The sequence below is a fragment of the Rhipicephalus microplus genome, chromosome 3 (genome assembly GCF_043290135.1).
Source record: "Rhipicephalus microplus isolate Deutch F79 chromosome 3, USDA_Rmic, whole genome shotgun sequence".
Lineage (NCBI taxonomy): Eukaryota > Metazoa > Arthropoda > Arachnida > Ixodida > Ixodidae > Rhipicephalus > Rhipicephalus microplus.
The window spans coordinates 231,170,842-231,193,888 of NC_134702.1; the positions used below are offsets into that span (position 1 = coordinate 231,170,842).

The following is a 23,047-nucleotide window of genomic DNA, read 5'->3' on the forward strand; positions in this document are numbered from 1 at the left end:
GTACACCACCGGAGAGAAAATCTTTTGCATCTCGTGAATTGACGCACCCAAGAGTTTGGTGCACGAAATTTTTCTCTCCTGTGCCCAGTTTTTTGAGCGAATTGCACAGCTTTCTTGCACATAGTATCCACAGTCACTGGCAGTGAGCGCGCACAAACTGCCTGTACAAAATTGGCTAGGGTATCTTCCAGCTGCGGATGAACCGTACTCTGCCCACGAAACGACATTTTCAGAAGATAGCACATTTGCAGGTTTCCTTTCTGCGCTTTGCAATATCGCAAGCTTTTTTCCCGATACACCAAAGGGGCACTGAGCAGCCATGTTTTTCAGCGCCGCTTTGGTGTATCGGGAAAAAAGCTTGCGCTATTGCAGAGCGCAGAAAGAGAACCTAAATGTTGTTGAGTTCGTTTCCACAAACTCAACAACATTTAGTTTAAACGCAGCTGAGAACTGCCTCCTCGTACTGCTACTCATATTCAGTCAACGAAAAAAAACACTAAAAATTAAATGCAACGTTATGCAGAGTGAAAACTCGAAACAAATAAAAAGCAAATTGTGAACACAAAGTACACAGAGAGAGAGAAAAAAGCCCGTTATTGTATTTGGATGTGGATATGGCAGTGTCCGGCTTCTCACGCACATGCAAGTCACATGTTGCCAGACGGCGGGGCATTGTTGGTTAGACACTGCTAAATAAGATGAGGGGTGACTTTAGCTCGTTTTTTTATTAAAATATCATGAATTACATTCTGGATTATACCTTAAGTCTTTTCTGATAAAACTGTCTCTCTGTCTGCAGCACGGAGTCTTTTGACGAGCGATGGTGGCCTGAGCGGTGTCATGATTGGCTACAGGCCACATGGAGTGGCACCAGGGGCAGGTGAGGAGCAGCAGGATACAACAATGGAGCTTGCACAAACGCTCTTGCACCTCGGTTTATCGCCTGCACCTGAGGCTGCCGCACAGGGGGCCCTTTGGATTGTGGCACTCAACAAGGTATTGTGTCTACTTTACAAACACTGGAGTTGGCTAAAACACGTTGGCAGGCTACATGGTTTGCATGCATGATAGCTGTGTATGTGTCATGATTATGAAATGGCGACAAAGGCCAGCACTTGTCTTCATGTCTTCTGCATCTACAGTGTTTCATGTTTTTCGATCTGTCATTTTGATAATCTTGGAATCATACCAACTTGCCTAATTGTCAATGCTGCTGAACGTCTGTCTTCGTGATGTTGCACTCACTCTGTCACGGTACTAGAGGCTTCCGAAATTCGTATATTGAAACTTTAGTGCACACAGACAGAACGTTAATAAGGACCAGTGCAGACTAATAAGCACCAGTGCTGACATTTTTTCAAAGACAAAACACAATATATACTGTTTTCAGTACCTTATGATCACTGCACATAAGAAAAACGGCATAGTACATTCCTTCACATAAGCTAGCCCGCCTTTCCGTATTATTGCCGAAATTTGGTTATGCAAAGCAGTCAGCCATGTTTGGACAAGTTTACCGGTATACCTAGGAAATGTTACTGCTTGTTCATAGTAAAATGAAGGTGACACAGTCTGCTCAAGTGTGTTGTGCTTCTTACAGATCATAGATGGCAACCTGTACAGACTAGCAACAGCCCCAAGTTCGATCTCTTGGCATGCAAAGTGCAGCGTACTGCATGGATTTTTTGTTACCTTTAAAATATTGCCGTGATCCATTACTATACCAGCCATATTTCAGGAGAATTTCCAGTACGGATAAACCCAATTGATAGTGTTCAGAAACATTACTGCACAAAAATATGAGAATTTTCATGGAACCTGCACTGCGAAGTGCACAACAGTATCTGTCGGTATTTTCATAGTACCATGCTTTGAAAATGAATAAAATTATAGTGGTGATGCTATTGCAGCGGGAGGAGAGAAGATAGCATCCTTCTGTGGCAACTGGTCTGCCTAAGAATCTGTGATGCTGGTATCCCAGTGCTTTGCTACAGCTACATTGATTAGGCCTGCCAGCCTTAGTATTCACACTGGGGACTTGGAGCCACTTGAGAGTCCCCAGTGTGAATGCTAAGGCTGGCAGGCCTCGCCATTGTAGCTCAGCTTAGCCATCTCATGGTTCGACGGCCTCCCAATTTCATGCCACGCTATGATGCAAGTGTTAGAGTGGGTGCACTGGTGATGAATGTCATGCCACGTAGCTGCGCTAGTCACACAAAAGAGGTGCCTCACCAGGGCACTTTTTATCACTGGCACATGGGGCAACTGCCACAAACTGCTTTGACAATTTTGACCTGTGATATGTCACGGGATGATATGGAAAAAATTTGCCACTTGAATCCTGGAGGTGGTACGTAGACAGTAAACGACTGTGCCAGCCTCTGCAATATGTTTTACTGAGAAGTGCTTGTGTGTGGCGACAATGGACGCATGGCTGTGTATGTCATAGAAAAGAAGTGTGTTTGTCATTTATGATCTAGAAATATTATACTGCAGTAGCAAACGAGTGCCAAGACCAATGGCAAGCAACGTGGACGGTATGAAACTGTCAAGCATTTTTTTTTTGTTTTGGGAAATACTATGTACAGTAAAACCCTGTTAATTCGGACTTCACAGGACCGGAAAGAATGTCCGAAATAACCGAGGTTACGAATTATCGCGAGTAAGAACAAAACACTTGAAAAATGTCTCCTGCACTATCAGACTTTTATTTCTAAAAGAAGTCTGTGGTTGCGGTTTGCTTCACGGACGCGTTGTGCGACCAAGTCACAATTTTGCGAAATTCCTGCAGGTGGCTTAGTCCGCGCACACTCCGCGGAAAGCATGCATATGTCCTTCAAAATGGCCAACGCATGCGCAGCCTCCGTCATAGTGTGGCGTGGACGCTCGTCGGCGTCACGTCCTCGTCAGCCGATTCCCCTTCGTTGTCCAAAACTTCGGTGAGGATATCGCTGTTAATCACTGTGCTGGCCACAGCAACATCGCTGTCAATTGCGAAGTAATCGCCTAGGGGCACATTAGCTGGCATGATGCTCACATAGCAGCCGTCTTACCGTAATTACTCGAATCTAGCGCGCACCTTTTTCCCGGTTAAGCGAGTTCATAAATCGCATGCGCGTTAGAATCGAGTACGAACAAAAAAATTACGGTCAATCTATTGCCATCGGCAAATCCAAAATGGCCGCCCCCTACGTGCGTCGGCATGGCGCATCGGCCATTTCTGCCTGTGTGTTTCCCATGTTCGGCACTCCGTACGTGTGCTGAAGAGTTCGTCATCTAGTAGTGCATTAGCATCGACGGCGTGGAAGGGCCGACTCCAAAAACTCGAGTGCACCACGATGCCGCTTTTAAAAGAAAAGTCATCGCGTGTGCAGAAACGGACGGAAATCGGGCCGCATCGCGGTCGTTCGGAGTTCCTGAAACGTGCGTGCGGGACCGGCGGAAACAAAAGCAGAAGATAGTCGACAGCAAAGCTTCACGCAAAGGCTTCAGTGGACCACAACAGGGTCGGTTTCCGCAAATTAAAGAGCTGCTCGGCGAGTATGTGCTTGAGCAGCGAGTGGCACAGCGGCCCGTGACGACCGAACTGCTCCAAGTGCGGGCTATGCAATTAGTCTTAGAAAAAGGTCTAATGCGGAGCCAGTTTAAAGCGAGCAGGTGCTGGCTAACTAACTTTATGAAGAGGAAAAGCTTTTCCCTCCGAAGGGGAACATGCATATGCGAAAAGTTTTGCGGAGGAGTACGATGAAAAGCTTCACAGTTTTCAGAGTTTCGTCCTAAACATGCGGCACAACAACGGCTACCTGCTTGGACAAATCGAGAATGCCGATCAGACGCCTCTTTACTTCGACATGCCTGGCACCACAACCATCGAGAAGAAGGGGGTGAAGCAAGTTCGTGTGCTGACATCGGTCCACGGTAAAACTACAGTGACGGCAATGCTCTGTTACACGTCAGATGGGCACAAGCTTCGCCCGTACCTCATATTTAAACGGAAGACGCTCACGAAAGTTGTTTTTTCAAGTGGTGTCATCGTGCGGGCCAGTGAGAAAAATGGGTGCGGGTTGCAATCGATGTCTTACGTTTTTTTTTTTTTCGCGGTGAAAATCGGGTGCGCGTTACAATCGAGGGCGCAGTAGAATCGAGTAAATACGGTACTCTTCGCCAGTTTCCTCATTCGCCGCCATCCCCCGATCAGCAGCGTTGTGCACAAAGCCGCTATGATTAAAGCAGTTTGCAACTACTGCAGGCGGTATGTCGATTGCACTTAGCAGGCTTACTTAGTACTGCTTGCTTGACTCCATGCAGAGCAACACCCGCTTAAGTACCTGCTGTCGATAGCGGCTTTTCATGAACTGTACGATTCCCTGGTCCATTGGCTGCAGGGAAGTCGTGTTTAGAGGCAGGAATAGCATTTCAATATTCTCGAGCCTGGACACCTTCGTGTCTGCACTACAGTTGTCTAGTACGACCAACACCTTCTGAGCTTTGGCCGCAAAACGGCGGTTGAGCTACCTAGATAATCAGCTACCTGAAAGAAGAATGGGAGGGCATGAGCAGTATAAATAAACATGGACGTTCTTGGTGTAGGGCTCGGGTCTTCAACACGCGACACTTTCCTGGTGCCGAAACCCGGGACAGAAAGATGTCGCGTATTCAAGACCCGAGCCCTACACCAAGAAAGTCTCATTTTTCTACTGCTCGTTCCCTCCCATTATTGTTGCTCCTCGGTTCTTCTGCTTGTCACGCATCCGCAATCATACGCAACATACTCCCAAGGGGCCAAGACGATCGCGAGGCAGTCTCTCTAGTCTCGATCACTTGTCTCGCTGACTTGCCTTCAGAATATATGCTAATTGAACTAGTCGCTTTCCTTGCCTTTCCAGAAGCTAGTCACCTTAAAGCATGCGCGCAATATCCTTCTCTCCTGGGTGCGCTGATCACTCCATTCAGCTATTGTAGCTCTGAACGTGCGCTGTCGTCAACACAGGAACAATATTTATCTAATGCAATCATTAATGCCTCCTTTTAATGTGTTTATTTTTGTTCGATGTTTTATGGAATTTATGGATAACCTTAATAGTTGGCGAATCTTGTGCCACTCAAAGAGCTTAAGTCCTTATGGGCTAACGCCGTAAAGACGTGCCAGTGCATTAGCTGGGCACCAGTCTTCAAGTTGATAGATTCAGGTTAGTTTCCAAAATATTGAAAGAAATGCTTCAGTCTGTTTAGGACCAAAATTTAAGGAAATGTGGATTGCTCCCTAAACAAGGCTACGTGCTGATTTTTTCAAGCCATGCTGCGAAACAGCCGTTCATTTGCAGTTAAGGTCTGCTTGTTCCATTTACGTTCTTAAGGGGAGATGCTACTCGAAAAACGATTTTCTTTAATAAGAGTCTGAATTTAACACAAATTGGCATGCTAATAGAGTTTTTTCTCCTCTTTTCAAATATGTCATTTATTTTCATGTAGATTGCTTGGTTTTCTTTCTGCAGGTCAGATACTGCAAAATTATGGCCATTGTTATGCAACAATTCTGACCTATAAAAATTTGAGATAAAGCATGCAGATATAGCTGACTATGATCCTTTGGAACTGTAGAGTGCAAAAAACTATATAAATTTTGTGTGTGAAAAGGTGAAATACAATAATCAAATAGAAAAATTTACTATGGTTCTAGTTGCCAAGGGCTTTCAATGTTATGTAATTTTTGAAAAACATAATCAAGCAGCACTGACAATGTTAATAGATACTTGCACTCTATGGGCCTTCATCATGCTATGTGCAAAATTTCATAGAGGTATGACAATTCTAAGTATACGAACTAGCGTGTATAAGAAGCACAGATCACAAAAAACTACAAAAGGAGAAGAACGCATTCGAAAGTTTGAAACCTTTTTTTTTATCACAGAGTTGTTAGAAATGCATAATCTTTGGCCATAATGTTCAACAGAACTTTGAAAAGCACTGCAAGTTACTAGAACTGTCCTGCAGCATAGGTTGTGCCCTCACGGTCCTTGCGAGCACTCTCTTCTAGCCGTGCCCTTTTCTCTGCACGACGACGGTGGGCCCTTGCTTCTGCTGTCAGACGCTCGGACATTCTCTTGATGCGCCTCGCATCGCGGGAATCACTAAAAGTAACTAGATCTCTAGATGGCAGTATGTTGAGCTCTTCCAGGATGTGCTCGAAAGTAGCATGACCCTTGTTGAACCACAGGATTGCCCTAGCTGCGGCAGTCTCGACAACCATTCGGGAGACGAACTTAGTCTTGGGGCAAAGTAGCCAAATTTTGCTGTTCAGGGATTCCGATGCGTTCTGGGTTTTCCCTTTGATGCATCGAGCAAGGAGCTTCTCATCCGTTAGCCGCGTATAAATGGGCAAAACAGCCAATCCCTGTGCTTTTGTCAGGAGAGGTGTGTGGCGTGGTGCAGGTTCACCAAGTGCTTCAGCGCGTTGATGTTTGCACCACGACTCTGTTCCTGCAGGGCAAAACTTGTGGCTGCCAGCATTGTCAGTAGACAACGAATGGAAGTACGAAGCCCATACTGCAGTGTACATATCCCGTACACTCCCCCTGGAGGAGGAGGAAAAAAACCTTTATTGATGCTGGCTGTGCCAGATAACCCTTATCCCCACCGGGCTGGTTGACATCCCTAGTCCGGGACGTCATTAGTCGAGGCCGCCACCCGAGCCCGCTGCACTAGAGTTCTCTGTTCCTCTAGTGTGGAGCTATTGAGTAGGGTCGTCTCCCAGTCCTCTTTGGTGGGGTTGGGAAAGGGGGTTAATTTTGGGTTCATTTGGCAGGCCCAGACCATATGGTAAGTGTTGGCCACTTCCCCACAGTACTGGCACTGCCCACTTATTTTAGGGTCATAATATTTTAGTATGGCTGGACAGAGCAGCGTATTTGTTTGTAGGCGCCGCAGGACGCGCTCCTCCATTTTCGAGAGTCCCTTCGCTGGTGCGGGATACAAGCGGCGTTGCTCAGTGTAGTATTCTTTGATTTCTCGAAACCGTGTTAAAGGTGTGGGACGTTCAGGTCTATCAGGGAAACGGGGAGTTTCCCGGGAAGTAAGCACGCGGGCCGCTGCATGTGCAGCCTCGTTACCCTGTAGACCCTGATGTCCCGGAGTCCATATCAGACGTTTTGGGGTAGGATCGCGGTTCCTGATGCTGAATTTTAAAAGTCTATTAGCCAATGGAGAGATTTCTCCTGCAAGATAGCTCTCGCAGGCTCTTCGAGAGTCTGTAACTATTTGTTTTGAGTTTGGATGGGATACTGCCAGTGCAATGGCCACCTCCTCCGCCTTACTTGAGCTTGTGGCTTTGAAAGTGAGGCCGTCCACCTGCGTTCCTTGATGTATTACCGCCGCCGTGTAGTATCCCCTAGGTGACGGCCCGGCCACATCGACGTAATAGACCACATTACGGTAGCCAAGCCGTTGTTCAGGTGCCTCAGCGCGCGCTTGCCTTCTACCCTGGTGCGCCTCCCTGGTCATATTGCGGGGAAGCGGGGACACCCAGAGTTTTCTTCTCCAAAGTTCAGTAATACGCTCCGCGTTTTCGATTTCGCATTCGTGCCGGATCAAGAGGCGGTCCAGTAGGCGCCGCCCGGGGGGCGTCTACGTAAGACGCGTATATTGATTTGTGAGGTGGGCTTCTTGGAGCTCTTGTATAGAGTTAAAGACTCCCAATGCAGAGAGTTTATGATTTGAAGTGCTGATGGGTAAATCAAGTGCGCGCTTAATTACTTTCCTAAGAATAGCATCGACTCTGTTCTCTTCGTGTTTAGTCATTCGTAAGTACGATATTGAATATAGAATCCTGCTAGTTACAAAAGCATTGCCAGCCGAATCGCGTCCCTTCCTCGTAGCCTCCCGCGCTTCTTTGACACTCGGCGAATCATGTGCCCTACCTGTTCTCCAATTTTCCGTAGCTTGTCTAGCGTGGTGCTGTTTTTTGTTCTGTTGTGAATCAGAAGGCCAAGGATTCGTAGTTCTGAAACCTCTCGTATTGTTGATCCTGATACCATCAAGTTCAGGGTCGTCCTATCTTTAATTTTTTCTCTGATATGCAGGAATTCAGATTTGGTTGGAGCGCACTGCAACCCACACTGGGCCGCATAGTCCTCCACAATGGAGGCGGCCTGCTGCAGGCGGTCTTCAATTTCTCCTAAACTGCCCTGATTCGTCCAGATTGTTATATCATCGGCATATATTGCATGATATATTCCTTCCACTACTGCCAATGCTTGCGGAAGCTTCATCATGTCAATGTTGAATAGCAGCGGAGACAGGAAAGCTCCTTGCGGGGTTCCCCGCGTCCACATTTTGAATGGTCGATGTTCCTCGTTATCTATGCGAATGACCGCCAGTTTTTCAGCGAGGAAGTCTCTGATGTAGGCAAATACTTTCTTACCGCAATGGACACTACTCAAGTTCTTCAGGATGCTTTCATGTTTAACGTTGTCGAATGCACCTTTAAGGTCGAGTGCAAGGATTGCTCTGTCGTTGTGCGTCGAGGGAATGGGTTGGATAATGTCTCGTTTTAGTTGCAAGAGGATATCTTGCGCAGACAGGTGGGGCCTAAAGCCAAACATGGAATCTGCGAAATGCCCCTTGCTCTCGAGGTACGTGGCGAGACGGTCTCTAACCATTGTCTCCATCAATTTGCCGGCACATGAAGTTAATGATATAGGTCTGAGGTTGTCCGTGCTGATTTGCTTGCCTGGTTTGGGGATGAATGTGACAACTGCTGTTTTCCATTCAGTTGGCAGTGGTTGGCCATTTCAGATCGCGTTAATGTATTGCAATAGATGCCGATAAGAATCGTCTGACAGATTTGCTAACAGTTTTACCGTGATCAGGTCTCGGCCCGGGGCAGTGCCCCTGCGCATTTTTTTCAGTGCTGCTTTCAGATCGCACATTTCAAAAGGGGCATCGAGCTGACTGTTTTCTCTACCTGCGTATTCATATGCGTTCCTGTTGGGATCCGTGGTGCGACATAGGTATCTAGCACACAAATCATCAGCCAGCTGGGAGTTGGTTCCCTGAAAACTGTGCAGGGCTCGACGGAGCTGCTTTTGCGCTTCTCCTCGGGTTTGGGCGGGGTCCATGAGAGTTCGAAAAAGGCGCCATGCTTTTCTTGTATTCATTTCTTTAGCTATAACATTGCACCGTTCTATCCAATTGGATTCGTTCAGTTGTGCAGCATATTCACCCGCTTGCTTACTCAACTTGACTATTCTAAGTTTAAGCTTGCGGTTGAATTTGTTTTTTCGCCAACGTTTAGTTAAGCTTCTGCGGGCGTCCCAAAGGTGGAGCAGGTACTTATCGACGGCGGGGGTGTCTTCCGTTGTCTTTATAGTTTTAAGACACTTGGAATTGGCTGCAAGGAGCTGTTTTGCCCATCCCGTATATCCTCCCGCCCCTGGCACAGAGGGGATCACCTGTGAGCGGAAAGCTGTCCAATCTGTCAGCTTAGCTTGGCTCCATGTTCTACGGCCTATGTTGCCAGAGATTGTGATTCTGAGGAGACAGTGATCACTGCCGAGCGTTTCTTCTAAGTTTTCTCATGTTGCGTAGGAAATGTTCTTAGTCAGTGATAGATCCGGGCAAGTATCTCGGTTTACAGAATTCCCGATTCTAGTGGGTTTCATTAGATCTGTGAGAAGCGATAGACGAAGAGTGGATATGAGTTCTGCCAATTTCCGTCCCTTAGGGACTTCGCGGGTGTAACCCCAATGATAGCTGGGGGCGTTAAAGTCCCCCAAAATCACCAGTGGGTTCTTATCTGCTTCCTTAATCGCTTTATAAAACATTTCGTTGAAGACACATTGCCTAGATTTTGGAGAACTGTATACATTTAGAATGTACAAGCTACGATTTCGTCTTCTATTGGGAAGGACTTTGACCATTGTGTATTCATGCGCCTCTGACAGATCAAGGTCTATCTGACAAGCGGTATACTCCTTGTGTACAAGAACACAGGTGGACGCACTTCCCTGAAATGAGTTGTAACCAGGCAATTTCGCCTGTAAGCCGGTTTCTTGTAGCACCAAAACTGCAGGGGTAAAATGTTGATTCTGCAGGAAAAGGTTAAGAGTGGCCCTCTTTTTCCTATCTTTAAACCCCCTGCAGTTCCACTGGAAAATATCGAGTTGCTGTTGTTTGGAGCTTTCATTATTATGTTTAGAATTGCCTGCCATCATGAATTTATTATTGAGGAGGTGTCATTTTCGCCACTGCATCCAGCGTGGGAGCCTGGAGAGGCGGGGGGGACTCAGTTTGGTTTGTTAACGACTGGGCTATGTTGTTCTCGGATTCAGAATTTGCCAGGTTACGATGAACAATTTTGCGTCGGGGTTGTTCTGTTGTCTTAATGCTAGTTTTGAGTTGGTCCAATTGGGGTGTGAGCCAATTTTGAACGGTTTGTAGTACACTGGCTGTGAGAATTGGCAAAATGCTTTGCTTGAGGTCTTGCATAGCGGCTTGAACTGATAGGTTCAGCTGCTGCGGAATAATGTCTTGTACTGTAAGCTTGGTTTGTTCTAGGATCATTTTGCTCTGCTCCTCAAGCTTAGCCTCTAGTCTGCTTAGTCGACCTTCTATGTCGTTCGAAGCACCTACTACAGTTTTAGACACACTAGTGTTACCCGATACGTCTGACTGAGTGTCCTGCTCATCGTCCGAGCAGTCGGAGGTGTGCATAGCCACCGGTTCCGACGGTGGTGGAGGAGTAGCAGCCTGCGATGCCTTCAGCGCTCGATTTTCGCGTTCCAGAGTTTCAATGCGTTTTTTCATGGCTTCCAATTGTTTTAAAATTTCAGAATTGGAGGGGGAGGCAGTGGTGGTGGTGAGAGACTGAGAGGAGACCCCTACCCAATTGCTCACCTGTTTGGGCGGGTTTGCCAGTGACGGGAAATCCTCGGCGCCGAAGGTAGGCGCCCTCGACTTCCGTCCGGCTGGGGCTTTGATCGGCTTGGGCTTGTTATGCATGGGCTTCGCTTTTTCGTCAGTCTTGAGAGGGGCTGAGGGCTCTTCTTGCTTGTTTTTTAGTCCATGTTGCCGCTGTGTTTGAGCGGGCTTCCATGCCTTCCGGAATTTTCCGACGCACTGTGCTGAGCCGGTGAAATGGTTTTCACCACATATAGGGCATTCGGGTTGACAGTCGTGCTTCGCTGGGCCCTCCGGAGTGAGTTCCATCTTCGCACCACAGTGAATGCACCGCTGGTTGTCCGGATTGGGGCACGCATCCGGTCTGTGGCCCACCGTTCCACACCGGTAACATGCCGGGACCGTTTTCTTGTAGTAGCACACTGGCACGTTTTCAGAGCAGTAGTGAATGAATCTTGGAACGCGGCGTCCTTTGAAGGTTACCACTGCAACGTTGGATGTTCCGAGTTTTCGCACATACAAAATTTTGCCGTCGATCCACTCGAGCTTGCGTCGAAGGGATTCCGAAGTTTCATTGTCTACGACGGTGACGACACCCTTGCAGGTTTCTCCGGCTGATTTCAAATGTCCTTAAAATGGTACCTGGCGGTCCCCGATCGTCAGCGTGATGTCCCCAATGAGCTTCGAGGCCAGGCTTTCCGTTTTCACACCTACAACAACGATGTTTTGGTCCCACACCGGCCACACGGAGATACCAGCGTTCGTGGTGCTGCCGGTGAAGCGTTGCACTGCTGTGCCAATCCCGCCTGGGCCGAACGCAGCGTGCAGATCCATGGTTATTTTTGGTTTAAGCACAATAACCAACTCGTCCAACCGGATTCGAGGCGTGTGTGTTGGCTTCCACGTCGCCAGCTGTCGCGGGGACTCAACGCAAGCTGCGGGTGTTGATCCTGTTTTGCGAGCCTGTGGCTGGGCGGCGGCCGTCGAGCCTCGGGGCTTTATTTTAGCGAGCTTCTCTTGCATTTGGCGAACCATGATCTGAAGATATTCGTCTTCACCTGGTATGGGGTCTTCCCGTGTTTCTGCCACCTCGATGTCAACCCACTGCATCGTGCTGGGGTCGTAGCCTGTCTTCGTGGACGCTGCCATGGCTGGGGAGCCTGGGCGTAAGCCTCGTCGGCGTTAGGCTTAGCCGGGCTCGGGCGTCGCGTGGTGTTGAACCAGTCGTAGATTGGCGGAAAATGGGCCTACCTGGATAAAATAGGTATCGAGAGGTTCCTGATGGCTTCGCCGAAACGCTGAACCTGGTTTCTGGTGGATATTTGCCAAAAGTCCACAACATTCGTCGATTTCCGACGGAGACGACGTGACATGCGTCTCACGAGCGCGCTGAAACGCCGCCTACATCCCTCCCCCTGTTGCTTGTTATGGCAATCTGATAGTATGTTTGGAGCTTCTGAATGGCTGGCTCTTTCATTTTCTGCCGTCGTGGTAATGGCGCATGCAGCTTCCGTAGCGCAGTGCCAAGTCTCTTGGCCACATGATTAGTGCAGTCTTCTTTTTCTATATTGACAGCACCATAGACTTTTGACTCTGCAACTGCACTATATGCTTTGCTGTCACCGTCACTCAAGAATGTCATGAAATGCAGTGGGGTGTCATAAGTCAATGTTCTCTGCCAAATGCGCATTGCAGCCTCCGTTTCCATGGCATGGGAGGAACAGTCTGCATTTTTTTCACAGACTGGGCCATGGAATGCCTGCCACACTTCCTCGTCTGGGCCCATATCCTTGTGCCTACTGCATGTCAGGCAGTAATTTGATATGACCTCGAAGTCTAAGCAGAGGCCAGTATCTAAGGAGATAACTGCGCCAATTCCGTTGTGGCTTTTGTGGCCCCTCTTCTGCCAAGTGCCGTCGAACATAACAGCCACATCAGTTTCGCCTGCTACTTCTTTGGATCGGTGCAAGTTTTCACTCACAGCTGCCATGGCAGCGGTGTGCACCTTCTTTGCTATCGAAAAAAATCCTCGGTGGTGCATTGGCTTTGGGAGTCTAATAATGGAGCAAAATCTCGACAATCGCTCATGCCCAATGCCGACAGCGCGTGCAGCCACCACGGCCTTCACAATTACAGCGAAACTATCTCGGGAGCTCCCACTGTCGTACCGTTGGCTCACTCGGCTGCTGCCGTCCGCCGTAACACGCAGTGACGTATAGGAGCGACGAAAGTCTCTTGCGCTTTTCTGCCGGCTCCCGAACGGCAAGTTTTTGAATACCGCAAGCAGGGCATGCCGCACCTGCCACAAGTGCCGTCAGCAAGAGGGTGTCGCACAAAACTGTCGTTGCACAAACCTCATCGCGCTGTCTTTCGTCTTTTTCGAAGAAGCCGAGCTTCTTTCCCGAAGCACTGACGAAAGAAAGCGCAGCGTCAATCCCTTCATCGCAGCCACTGTCGCTCGCTCACTCGTCGATGCCGCCGTCAGGCCTAGCACACGTAGGCGCGTTCTCGTTCGTCGCCGTCGTTCGGGGCACTTTACGCCGCCTTCCCTTGAACTTGTGCTTCGTTCGAAACTTCTGCGGTCTCACGTTGCACTTTTTCGGGCTTGTCATCGCGGAAATATGCGTAGACACGCAGAAAAGCAGACGGACCAAATGCTGATGGCCGCCACCAACACAGCTGACAATGACTCGGTAGCCAATGGCGATGCGGCTTACGGTGCCGCGCGTTTCAAACCGCTCAAACCACGCGATAAAAAGGCCTCGTTTTTAATTTTTTTTTGGCGGTCGTCAGAGCTGTAAGAAGAAGGCCGGACGCAACTTTCCCAACCGATCGCGATGGCGGGCGGCACTGCGACGGGGAGCAGCGCGCAGTCAAAGATGGCCAATATCAGTGCAAATTCACAAAATTTTGAGCCACCGCGATGCCTTCATACATATTTTTTTTCCTTTCGCGGTTCAAATTTAGTTTTGAAATTTTCCCAGATGAAAGAAGAAGGTTTGAAGATTACAATGCAATAAAAATCAGAAATACGAGAAATTTCGCTAAAAACGCGATTTTTCGACTCGCATCTCCCCTTAATTGCTACTTGCTTTCTGAGGATCTTGTGTACGCACTTGTAGGAAATCGCAAGAGATGTCAAAATAAAATGCTTCCTGCGAGTTACATGTCGGGCGTCGATGTTTTCATGGAATATGGAAAGCTCGTGGAATATTGAAACCTACTATGTAACTGCATATTTGCGTGCCGAGAATAATGTAGCCATAAAACATTGTCGGTGAGAAAGGAAACTGGCGATGTCGTACAGAGTCTTGCTATAGCACGTGTTGACAGCATGTGAGCTTTTTTAGCGACATGCAAACAGCTCCTTATTACATGTCAGTCAAGGAAGTGAACTGCTCTGTGCAGTTTACTTGCTTTGTGGTGTTCATGTACTGTTCAGTTCATTATTCTTTGTTTGAAGGTTGTAACCGTACATACATTTACGTACAGGTATATTTCACATGTGGCTTTTAAAAGTCCATGCCACGTCTTCATTGACCTTGGTTCATGGACCTTCTTTGTGGATGCAGGCTTTCCGGATGATCCACAGTCCGGACGTATCGCCAGAATGACTTCAGCAGGGCCCGTTCCTCAGCCACGGCGGGCATTTCCTGCTACTCCAACCTCGCTGACTGGCAGTCCAGACATCGTGATGTCCATGGTGCTGTTTCTGCTCAGATTTTTGGACGTTCAACATATCTATGTGGTGCTGCCTTTGTGGATTTCGTACAATTGGGGGCAGATGTCCAGATGTTGCCAGGACTTCAGTGTCACACACTGGCATTGGGATGTCTGGCTCATGCACTGTTGTGTGCAGAGAAAAGATTGCTCGTCCTGAGCCTGTAAGCTACATGGCTGCAATTTTTCAATATTTCTTAGGCTCTTGTGGCTACCAATATTTTGCTTTTTGTCAGGTACGTTACATATTGTTGTGCGATACATTTGATGCCGAATTATGCGTCGCTTTGATATGCGTTATACAGTGCCCGAAATGTACATTGGATGTCCTGTGCGATAGTACGGGCATGTGGTGAATTTTATAAGGTAACGTAATATTCAAAATGAGTGCACTGTAAGTAGTCTTAAAATTGTTGAGGATCTGAGCAACTTGCACGAAGCTGGCTCCATAGTTTAGTGCCATGTGCACCGAAAGCACATGACATCTACCACCACCCATTGCTTGGCTGTCTGGAATAGGTGGATCACCATGTAGTATGAAGTATGTTTTGCAACAGCGCAAGGGTTTTTTCAGTTCCTGATGAGAGTTTTTAGTTCTTGTCTGCGAGCTGAATTTTCATGAATCCTGTATGTTTTGTTCTAAATCAACATTACAAGGAATGTTTCATACTTACTTCTGCTTGGTTCTCGCTGAAATTTTCCATGTAGAGTGCATATTTTGATTTGCATCAGACATCAAAACACTTCGTATTTTTGCTTGTACTATAACTTTGTTCAAATCTTGTTTGCTGGTAGGCGACAAAGCCAATTCATGTAAGTGTCTGCAGCAGGTTGGGGCAGAAATTGTGTGGTGCAAAGTTCTGAGCAAAAAGAATCTTATGAAAGATTCTGCCATCAGCTTTGCAATAGAAATGCTGGTCAATGTACATTACTGCAGTAAAAATGCTAGCAATACCATAACCCTTCTCACTCATTTACTGCATTCATGCCTAAATAGAGAAACCTTCACGTCATGTTCTTGGTGTTTGATGCATAAAAATGGCTTCCATTTAGGTCATGTGCGAACTAAATTCGAATAGAAACAGTATGAAGCTTTCGTTTTACTTTTGGACGAGTGCATTTAGCCCGTGATGGGTGCACAAACACTTCAAAGCTTTGATTCTTTGGTTTTCTCAATTGCAAAATTTGTTATTGTGTATCATTTTTGCATTTTCGGCGAGAGTGTTAGGAAATACACAGCACCCCTGCAACTTCCACTGTTAAACGTAGCAGCCACTTGCTTCAAGTGACACGAGGGGTCTGGAATGCTGGATGACATCACAGAATTTTTACCTTGGCTTCTTTTTTTGCGTGCATGCATTTTTTTTCTGGACGTGCTTTATTATACAGTAAAAAATCGTTTATTCAAACCCCGTTAACTTGAAAATTTGGTTAACTCAGACTCACGGCACTGTCCCCTCAAAACTGTGCATTCTTCATTCAATGATGCCAAATGCTTGTTAATTTGGAGGGATCTAGTCGTGCACTGATTCACTCAAAGAACTCGGGAAAGGGCTGTCGGGACTCCATGCTTTTAGTTGCGTGGTCTCCGAGGCTTGGAAGCTCAAGCACTGCTTGCCTTAACCAACTGTGCAGCCGGTATTTTTTAGAAACTGAAACTGGAGGATTAACTGTAGCAGAATATGATCATGATGATAGGGAATGAGGAGAAAGTAGCTAGGAGGTGCCAATCACACCCGGCGGAAGCGCTTGGGTCATCGGCACACTCAGTGTCTACTCAAAACGGATCACATAGACGACAGGATTGTTTGTGCTACCGCTGCCACCCCAGCTGCGCCCGACGCCTATGCTGCTGCTTTCTCTGTAGTTTGACATTGCGTATAGTGTGCAGGCTCGTGCATGTTGCGTTCTCCAACTGTGCTTGCGTGCGTTGCTGCTTCATAGTGATGGCAACCATTGCCAGAGTGAAGTGGCCACAGCAGCTAGCAAACGATCTAAAAAAAGATGCGAATGCAAGTGTTTCTTAATAGAAGATAATGAAAAAGTACGACGTTGAGGGAAGCAGGCAAGGAGGGTTGAAGCACCTGATGGGGCTGAAGAAGGTTGTTCTAGCAGGAATTCCGACAAGGCAGACAAACTAACGCAGTTTTTTTAAAGAAAGGTTTGTCTGTGTTGAGTATTCTTTTTTTGTTTTTGTAGCCCATTCAGTAATCCGAACTTCGGTTAACTCGGACTTTTTCGCCGTTTTCGTGAGATCTGGGTTAATGATGTTTACAGTATATATATTTTTTTCACAACTTGCCTACATTTTCAAATAACATTAGCTGGTCACCTCAGCAATATTGTGACTGTACCAATCTTGTCATACTCTATAAAACAACAGGTCTTTCACTTTCTCAGCTGAGCTTCTGCCAAACTCTGCCATTGCATGGTACATTACGGCTGCTAGCTTGCGGCATTTGTATGTTCAGTGAATAATTTGTCCCAGTGGGGAGAAATGATGCATGGGGAAACTAAACACAGCTTCCTGACAGCAAGTGCCACCCAAAGATGCCAGTATAACCTTCCATTATAACAAGAATGAGAATTTAAATGGCAAAGTTAGTTGAACAGAGCTGCAAATACACTCAAACTTTATTATTACAAGATTGAATCCTACAACAAAGTAAGTTTATTATATCTGAAAATTCGTTATCAAGGTTACTCCTCTCACGATCTATTGCAAGACTATTTTTCATTTACTTCGTTATAATAGAATATTTACTACAACAGTGTTAGTTATATTGAGGTTTCAGTGTATAACCCACTTATAATGGCAGCTCTGCTTATCTAACTTTGCTATTTAAATTATCATTCCTGTGGTAGTTTCTCGGTGATGATGCGGCTAAGTTTTTCTTTTCTTTGTTTCTCCCATAGTAGCAGATGCATATGCTTGAAAGCCGTTCTCAACAAAGAATATGTCTCCTCAATTTGTTGTCCCACACTGCAGCACCTGACTACGAGAGAGGCTGCATGTCTCCGTGCTAATTGGCTAAAAGCAGTGCTTGATGACAAGTAAGTTAGGTTTGTCACATAACCTTCCTTATTGGTCACACGTCTAATGGCCCCACTTGTAGCACCATTAGAGGTTTTCAGCTGGTCCATCCAAATTGCAGAAGAAAACTATCACAGGGCACCACAGACATCTTGCATTGCATAATGCGGCATCTAATGAGGTCTTGCAATCAGAAGTGGTTTTCCGAATCAGCATTGGTTTAACAAATAAGAATGAATTGGGTTTGACTGCTGTGTAATGGCTTGATTGGAGCAGCCGTTCACATTTAGTGTTCTGAACTTTAACAGCCAGTGTACATGTTTTGCGTGCACCACATACTTTGATTTATTTTCTTGTTCAGAAACCGCCTTTGGTATTGCCTTTTTTTGCAAGAATGTTATCTTCATGACATGCAAAATGTGGAACTTTTGCTGATTCGTGTAGTACCGAGAAGTAGCAACATTTAGAAACAGAAATTTCCTTGTAGGTATCACAAAAATAAGGGACAGGTGCAACATCTGTAGGGCATAGTATCAAGCTGTATTTTACAATTTGCAGTGCTGCGATGGTAGTCGAGAACATTGTGGTAATGCCGCATATTCCCGTTCGATGTTTTACCGCATATCTTCCAGCTGAATTTTTGTGATGTTTCATCCATTGGGCAGCAGTATTGATTAAAAGTTGGTGCTCATTTATAAAATCTGGCAATGGCATCAGCTTCACCAAAACGCTCATTTGCTCTGGACGACAGCAGCCTCATAGCACCAGAAGATAGTAGCATTGTACATGGCCTGCTGCTGTGAATACCTGTTGCTTTCTGTTGAAGGAATACTGACATCACTTTGAGGCACCCCAAAAGGCACATCTTTCATTTCCATGATGTGCATTGTCATCGCTCTACGCCCATCAGGGCCAGACAAAATATTGTAGTTTGATTTTAAAGTTTGTTGTGAAGTGTGTGCAAGCCAGCCCCACCGCAATCGACCTTATCACGACAAGTCAACACAGTAGCTGGATTTGTAGAAGGTCTTGCACACAGTAGAAGGTCTTGCATGCAGTCTGAATCGCAGAAGTCACCGTCAAAGTCTCTGGACGACAGTACACTTATCGTTGTTTACATCAATCACGTGGCAGTGACAGTAAATGACCGAGCTGGTGCTAGTATTTTGTGAGTTTCAGTTTTCCCATTATGTTGGACCCCTCTTTACACGTCATTGTGAAGCCACTGTCTCAAATACTGAAATCGAAAGGGCCTTTTTAAGGTAGTGGTAATAAAAATTGATTCAATTCATTCCCAGGTGCCACGGCACTTTTTTGGGATTCTTGACACCTGCTTTTTTATTTAGAGCAACTACACAAAAATATTTAAAATTCGTGTCAGTACTCTTTTAAAGGAGCCCAGCAACACTTTTTGAGCATGGTCAGAAAACACTGCCGATCGGTAGTAGAGGCTCCCGAGAACACGCGAGCCGAATATTATAGCATAGCACGTGGCCTAGAATGCACAATAAATTATCAGTCAGCTTAAAATTGCTTTCTCTTCTCTCATCAAATCTCAAAGATCACTCGTAGAAGGCCATCTGTGAGCCATTGGCTGATTTGAACATGGCGCGCTCGGCCGTTACAAAGATCACTCCAGAAGGCCACGACCTGTCCATGCGTGATCACCCTGAAGAAGCCGTGTATTCAAAGAAAAACAAAAGAAAAAATACTTGAGGTCATGAGGCTCACGCGACTTATTTTCCTTGCCCATCCCATCCCTCCTTTCTTAGCTTCGAGCGCGTTCGTTGGGACGAGAAGAAAGAATGCGATTGCAGCCTATGACAAGTCATTGGTAACTCCACTCGTACCGAACAGATTCTTCAAATTTTCGCGGTGTTGAATTCAAGAGGCAATAAGCTCTTTTAGTGAATTCGTTCCACGGTTGCTTGAAAAAGTGTTTCAGGGCCCTTTTACCCACAATGCTTGCATACTTTAATGAATTTTCAAATTTAACTTCGCAAGTGTTTTACCAAGACAAAAAAAAAAAAACTCAACCTGCTTAAAAGCTCCACTCAAGATATATTTGGGGCAGTTTTGAAAAATTTCAGGCTCTACGCAGCCATTGGGCTGCTGTTGCTGGGATTTCCATGGAGTTTATTCGGACAATTAGTGTACGACTAATTGTCTTTAATATAAACTGAAATGCTGCCATCAGCAAATTCTTTGTAGGTCAAAAGTTAATTGCCTTTAAAAACCTATATTGCAAAGCTTAGATGAGAGACCTAATGAAGAAAAGACTAAAAGACTGGTAGTTTCTCGAATGATCATTGAATTTAACCAGGCTCTTTAATATGTGCAAGGGCCATGCCAATTTTCGGCTATGATACCCGTGATATGTGTATATACATGATTTTTCTTCAATCAAAAATGGTTTAGAAATAATCGAATTCTTGAAGCGTAGCTACATTTCCGTATGCTACTTGAGTTTTTACATTGCGGTTAAAGCCCTTTATGAGAGGCATGCTCTGGGCAGCAGTTCTTGTGTTTTGTATGAGGTGTCTCTTATAAGCAGGTTATCACGTATACATTTTCTCATCAACCCGTCTTTTACTGCAGGTGCACTGGTGTCTCTTATACCCATTTGTCTCTTATATCAGTATCTATTATAACGGGTTTGGCCGTAATACTTCAGCAAGGTACATACCATGCTACGAAAGCTGTTAGTGTGAAGAGCTGATAAAAAAAAGCCCCCAGTTAATGATGAAGAGCCCCGCGTTCGTCTGCTCATAATTTGGGCCCACAGGCTTGGGCACCTCTGGCTGTTCAACTCATCATTACATAACGTGCACAAATGAAATGAGTGGCATTGCTAATATTGGTTTAATGCTTCTGTGAAATTTGTCAGAATTTTTCAGATTCCCTGGCTTATTGCCTCTAGAAACCTGCAGCTAGTCACTTGCATCTTCCCAGTTGTTTTCGTGATGGAAATAAACTAGGGGCATGTTGTGATGATGCTGTAAGGACCACATTGCTGAGGCTTTTATGCATATTGAGGGAGCATCCCTGCGCTTTGCATGAAGTTTTTGAAGCTTGACTCACTTCGTGCAATATAAACATGATAGTGTTGTCTTTCCACATCATTTTATCGATGTTATATGCTATCAGTCTTCGGCCAAAACCATGAGTGTCAAACACATTCGTCAGCAGTTTTTGTCGTTTGCTCCTGCGAAACCCTGCACAGCTTTCTGGCATGTGACTAAAGCTGAAATTATCTGAGAAGACTGATTTATGAGATATCATGTACGGTTTCCTTTCATTGACATTTATGCCTTGTGGCATCTTTTCATATAAGCAGTGCTGCGCGTGTTTGATCATCTCATGAATAGCCTCGTGGTTTATTAATGGCGAAATTCAGTGAAGCTCGTTTGCACGAAAATTTCTCAAATGTCATAGCCCCCATTTAATGTGTTTGATAGAGCGCTCTGCTACTTGCAGTAAGTGTAGAACGATCCTCAGGTGAGCTCTTAGTGTGAGGAATTGTGAAATCGGGTTATTTATAAGGACGTTAACATGGCACCGATGTGACTGATCTTAGAAGAACTTGTCGTTTTCAGCGACATGTGTCGACATCTGTCAGTGCACTTGCATAACCAGCTTGTGCTTTTCCTTTGAACATGTTGTTCAGCTGTTAAGTTATAGGTACGTAGGTAGATTCTGCTAGCTTGTGCAAGTAATGGACTCTAAGTGAAAAGCCAGCACAGCGTCATATCCACAATCATTTTTTTGTACTGGTGTAAAAAATTAATGTTTTTGTGTCCGTGCTTGTGACCTGTACTTATAGATTTGTCATTGCAAATTTTTTGTCATATTCATATAGGGTGAACGAGATTGGCAGTGTCACTGAATATGGTGCGAGAGAAATGCACAACTGTACATTGCCTTCCTGGCATGAAATTTTAAGACTGTATGTGGCGCTACACACTATGCTAAGCGTTGTCACACATTTTGTTGATTGAACAAGTTCAAGAGTACTTTCAACTCTCCTATATTTCTGCTCCAAAAATTTCTTGTTGCGAATATTGAAGCTTTTAACATAGGTGTTTAGCTTCAAAACTGCCTAATTGTTAAGAACAGAAATTGTTGAAGCATAGTTTTTTTTGTTGTTGCATATACACTCAAAGCTCACTATAACAAAGGTGCATTTTACACAAAAATAATTTTATATATATTGGAAGATTGGTATCAATGTTTATCCCTAATGATACATCTATTGCAAATATTTTTCATGTACTTCGCTATAAATGCACCGCTTCTTTGTTATACTATGGTAGACTCTTATTTGTTATACTATAGTAGACTCTTAATAAACACAACCTGAAGGAACCAGTAAAGTGTGTTCCATTTAACAAGAGTTCCGTTTACTCAGAGATGAACAGGGGCACTTGATTGCAAGAACCAAACCCATCTTGTCAGAAGCATTTGTTCCGTTTAAGCAGTAGTTCCGTTATATATATTTCCGTTTACCGAGAGTCTAGTATCTCTGTTTATTATATTTAAATTTGAGTGGATTGCCATTTCTTTCTGTTCTGTGTACTTCATGGTGTAAGCGACTGTTCTGCCTACTGTGATCATGAAGCCAAAATTTGAACAACGAATTAAGCACACCTGAAGTGTTCGGTGGGGATGTTTTAATGTATTTTTTTTTTGTGTGCCAGCATATTGTACGTTGTGCTTCTTTTTTTTTTTCAGTTCTAGCAATGTTTCATCACCACCAGAAATTTTTTTTTCGGTAATATATAGCTCAGTTTACAAATGTGTGTCATTGTAAAGCTAGCCAACATACATATGTCTGTGTCTTCCTCGAACCACTTCAAGTATTCAAGATGCTAATTATTTTCTTGCCCTGATACACAAAGGGATGATATTAAATAAGTGCCTTAACGAGTGTACCTGTCAATTTGTGTTGGTGTAGTGTACAGCAATTACTGCTATTATATAACAAGCTCTGTTTCCATGTGCACGTGTTCCGTACATTCACAACGTGTACAGCCGTGAGAAAAGTATACGGACCATTGCCGTTTTTATACCTCTGACGTCTGCACTATCTATTGGCATGTCCTCAGCTGTAGAAAGCATTTCTTTGGCGACTTCTGTCAAGAGTAATGCTCTCTAAAGCAGATGGCTCGCCACTGAAGGGCTTGGACAAGGATATCTGCTCGCGTTTACGTAATCTGTGCTTTTCCTCATGAGTGTACTTCATGCGACGTCTTTTTGAGCATAGAAATTCGTAACCAACTTATTGTAGTGTTCTATAGCAAGCTTGTGTGCAATGTTACCAACATTATCCTACTGTTTACTCGGTGTACACAACACCTGCTTCACATGCGTCAATAAAAAAGTCGCATCGTTGGTTCA

At 45.3% G+C, this 23,047-nt stretch overlaps 1 protein-coding gene across 2 annotated transcripts in view; it reads left to right on the forward strand.

Moving 5' to 3' along the window:
- Positions 1-23,047, forward strand: part of LOC119167553 (zinc finger FYVE domain-containing protein 21) — a 37,975-nt gene extending 14,928 nt beyond the window's left edge. For both annotated transcript variants that reach the window (XM_075890785.1, XM_037419059.2), the window contains exons 5-6: positions 800-996; positions 14,469-23,047. In XM_075890785.1, coding sequence (XP_075746900.1) covers positions 800-996; positions 14,469-14,510 — 239 coding nt within the window. In that variant the 3' untranslated portion in view covers positions 14,511-23,047. The remainder of the gene's footprint in view (positions 1-799; positions 997-14,468) is intronic.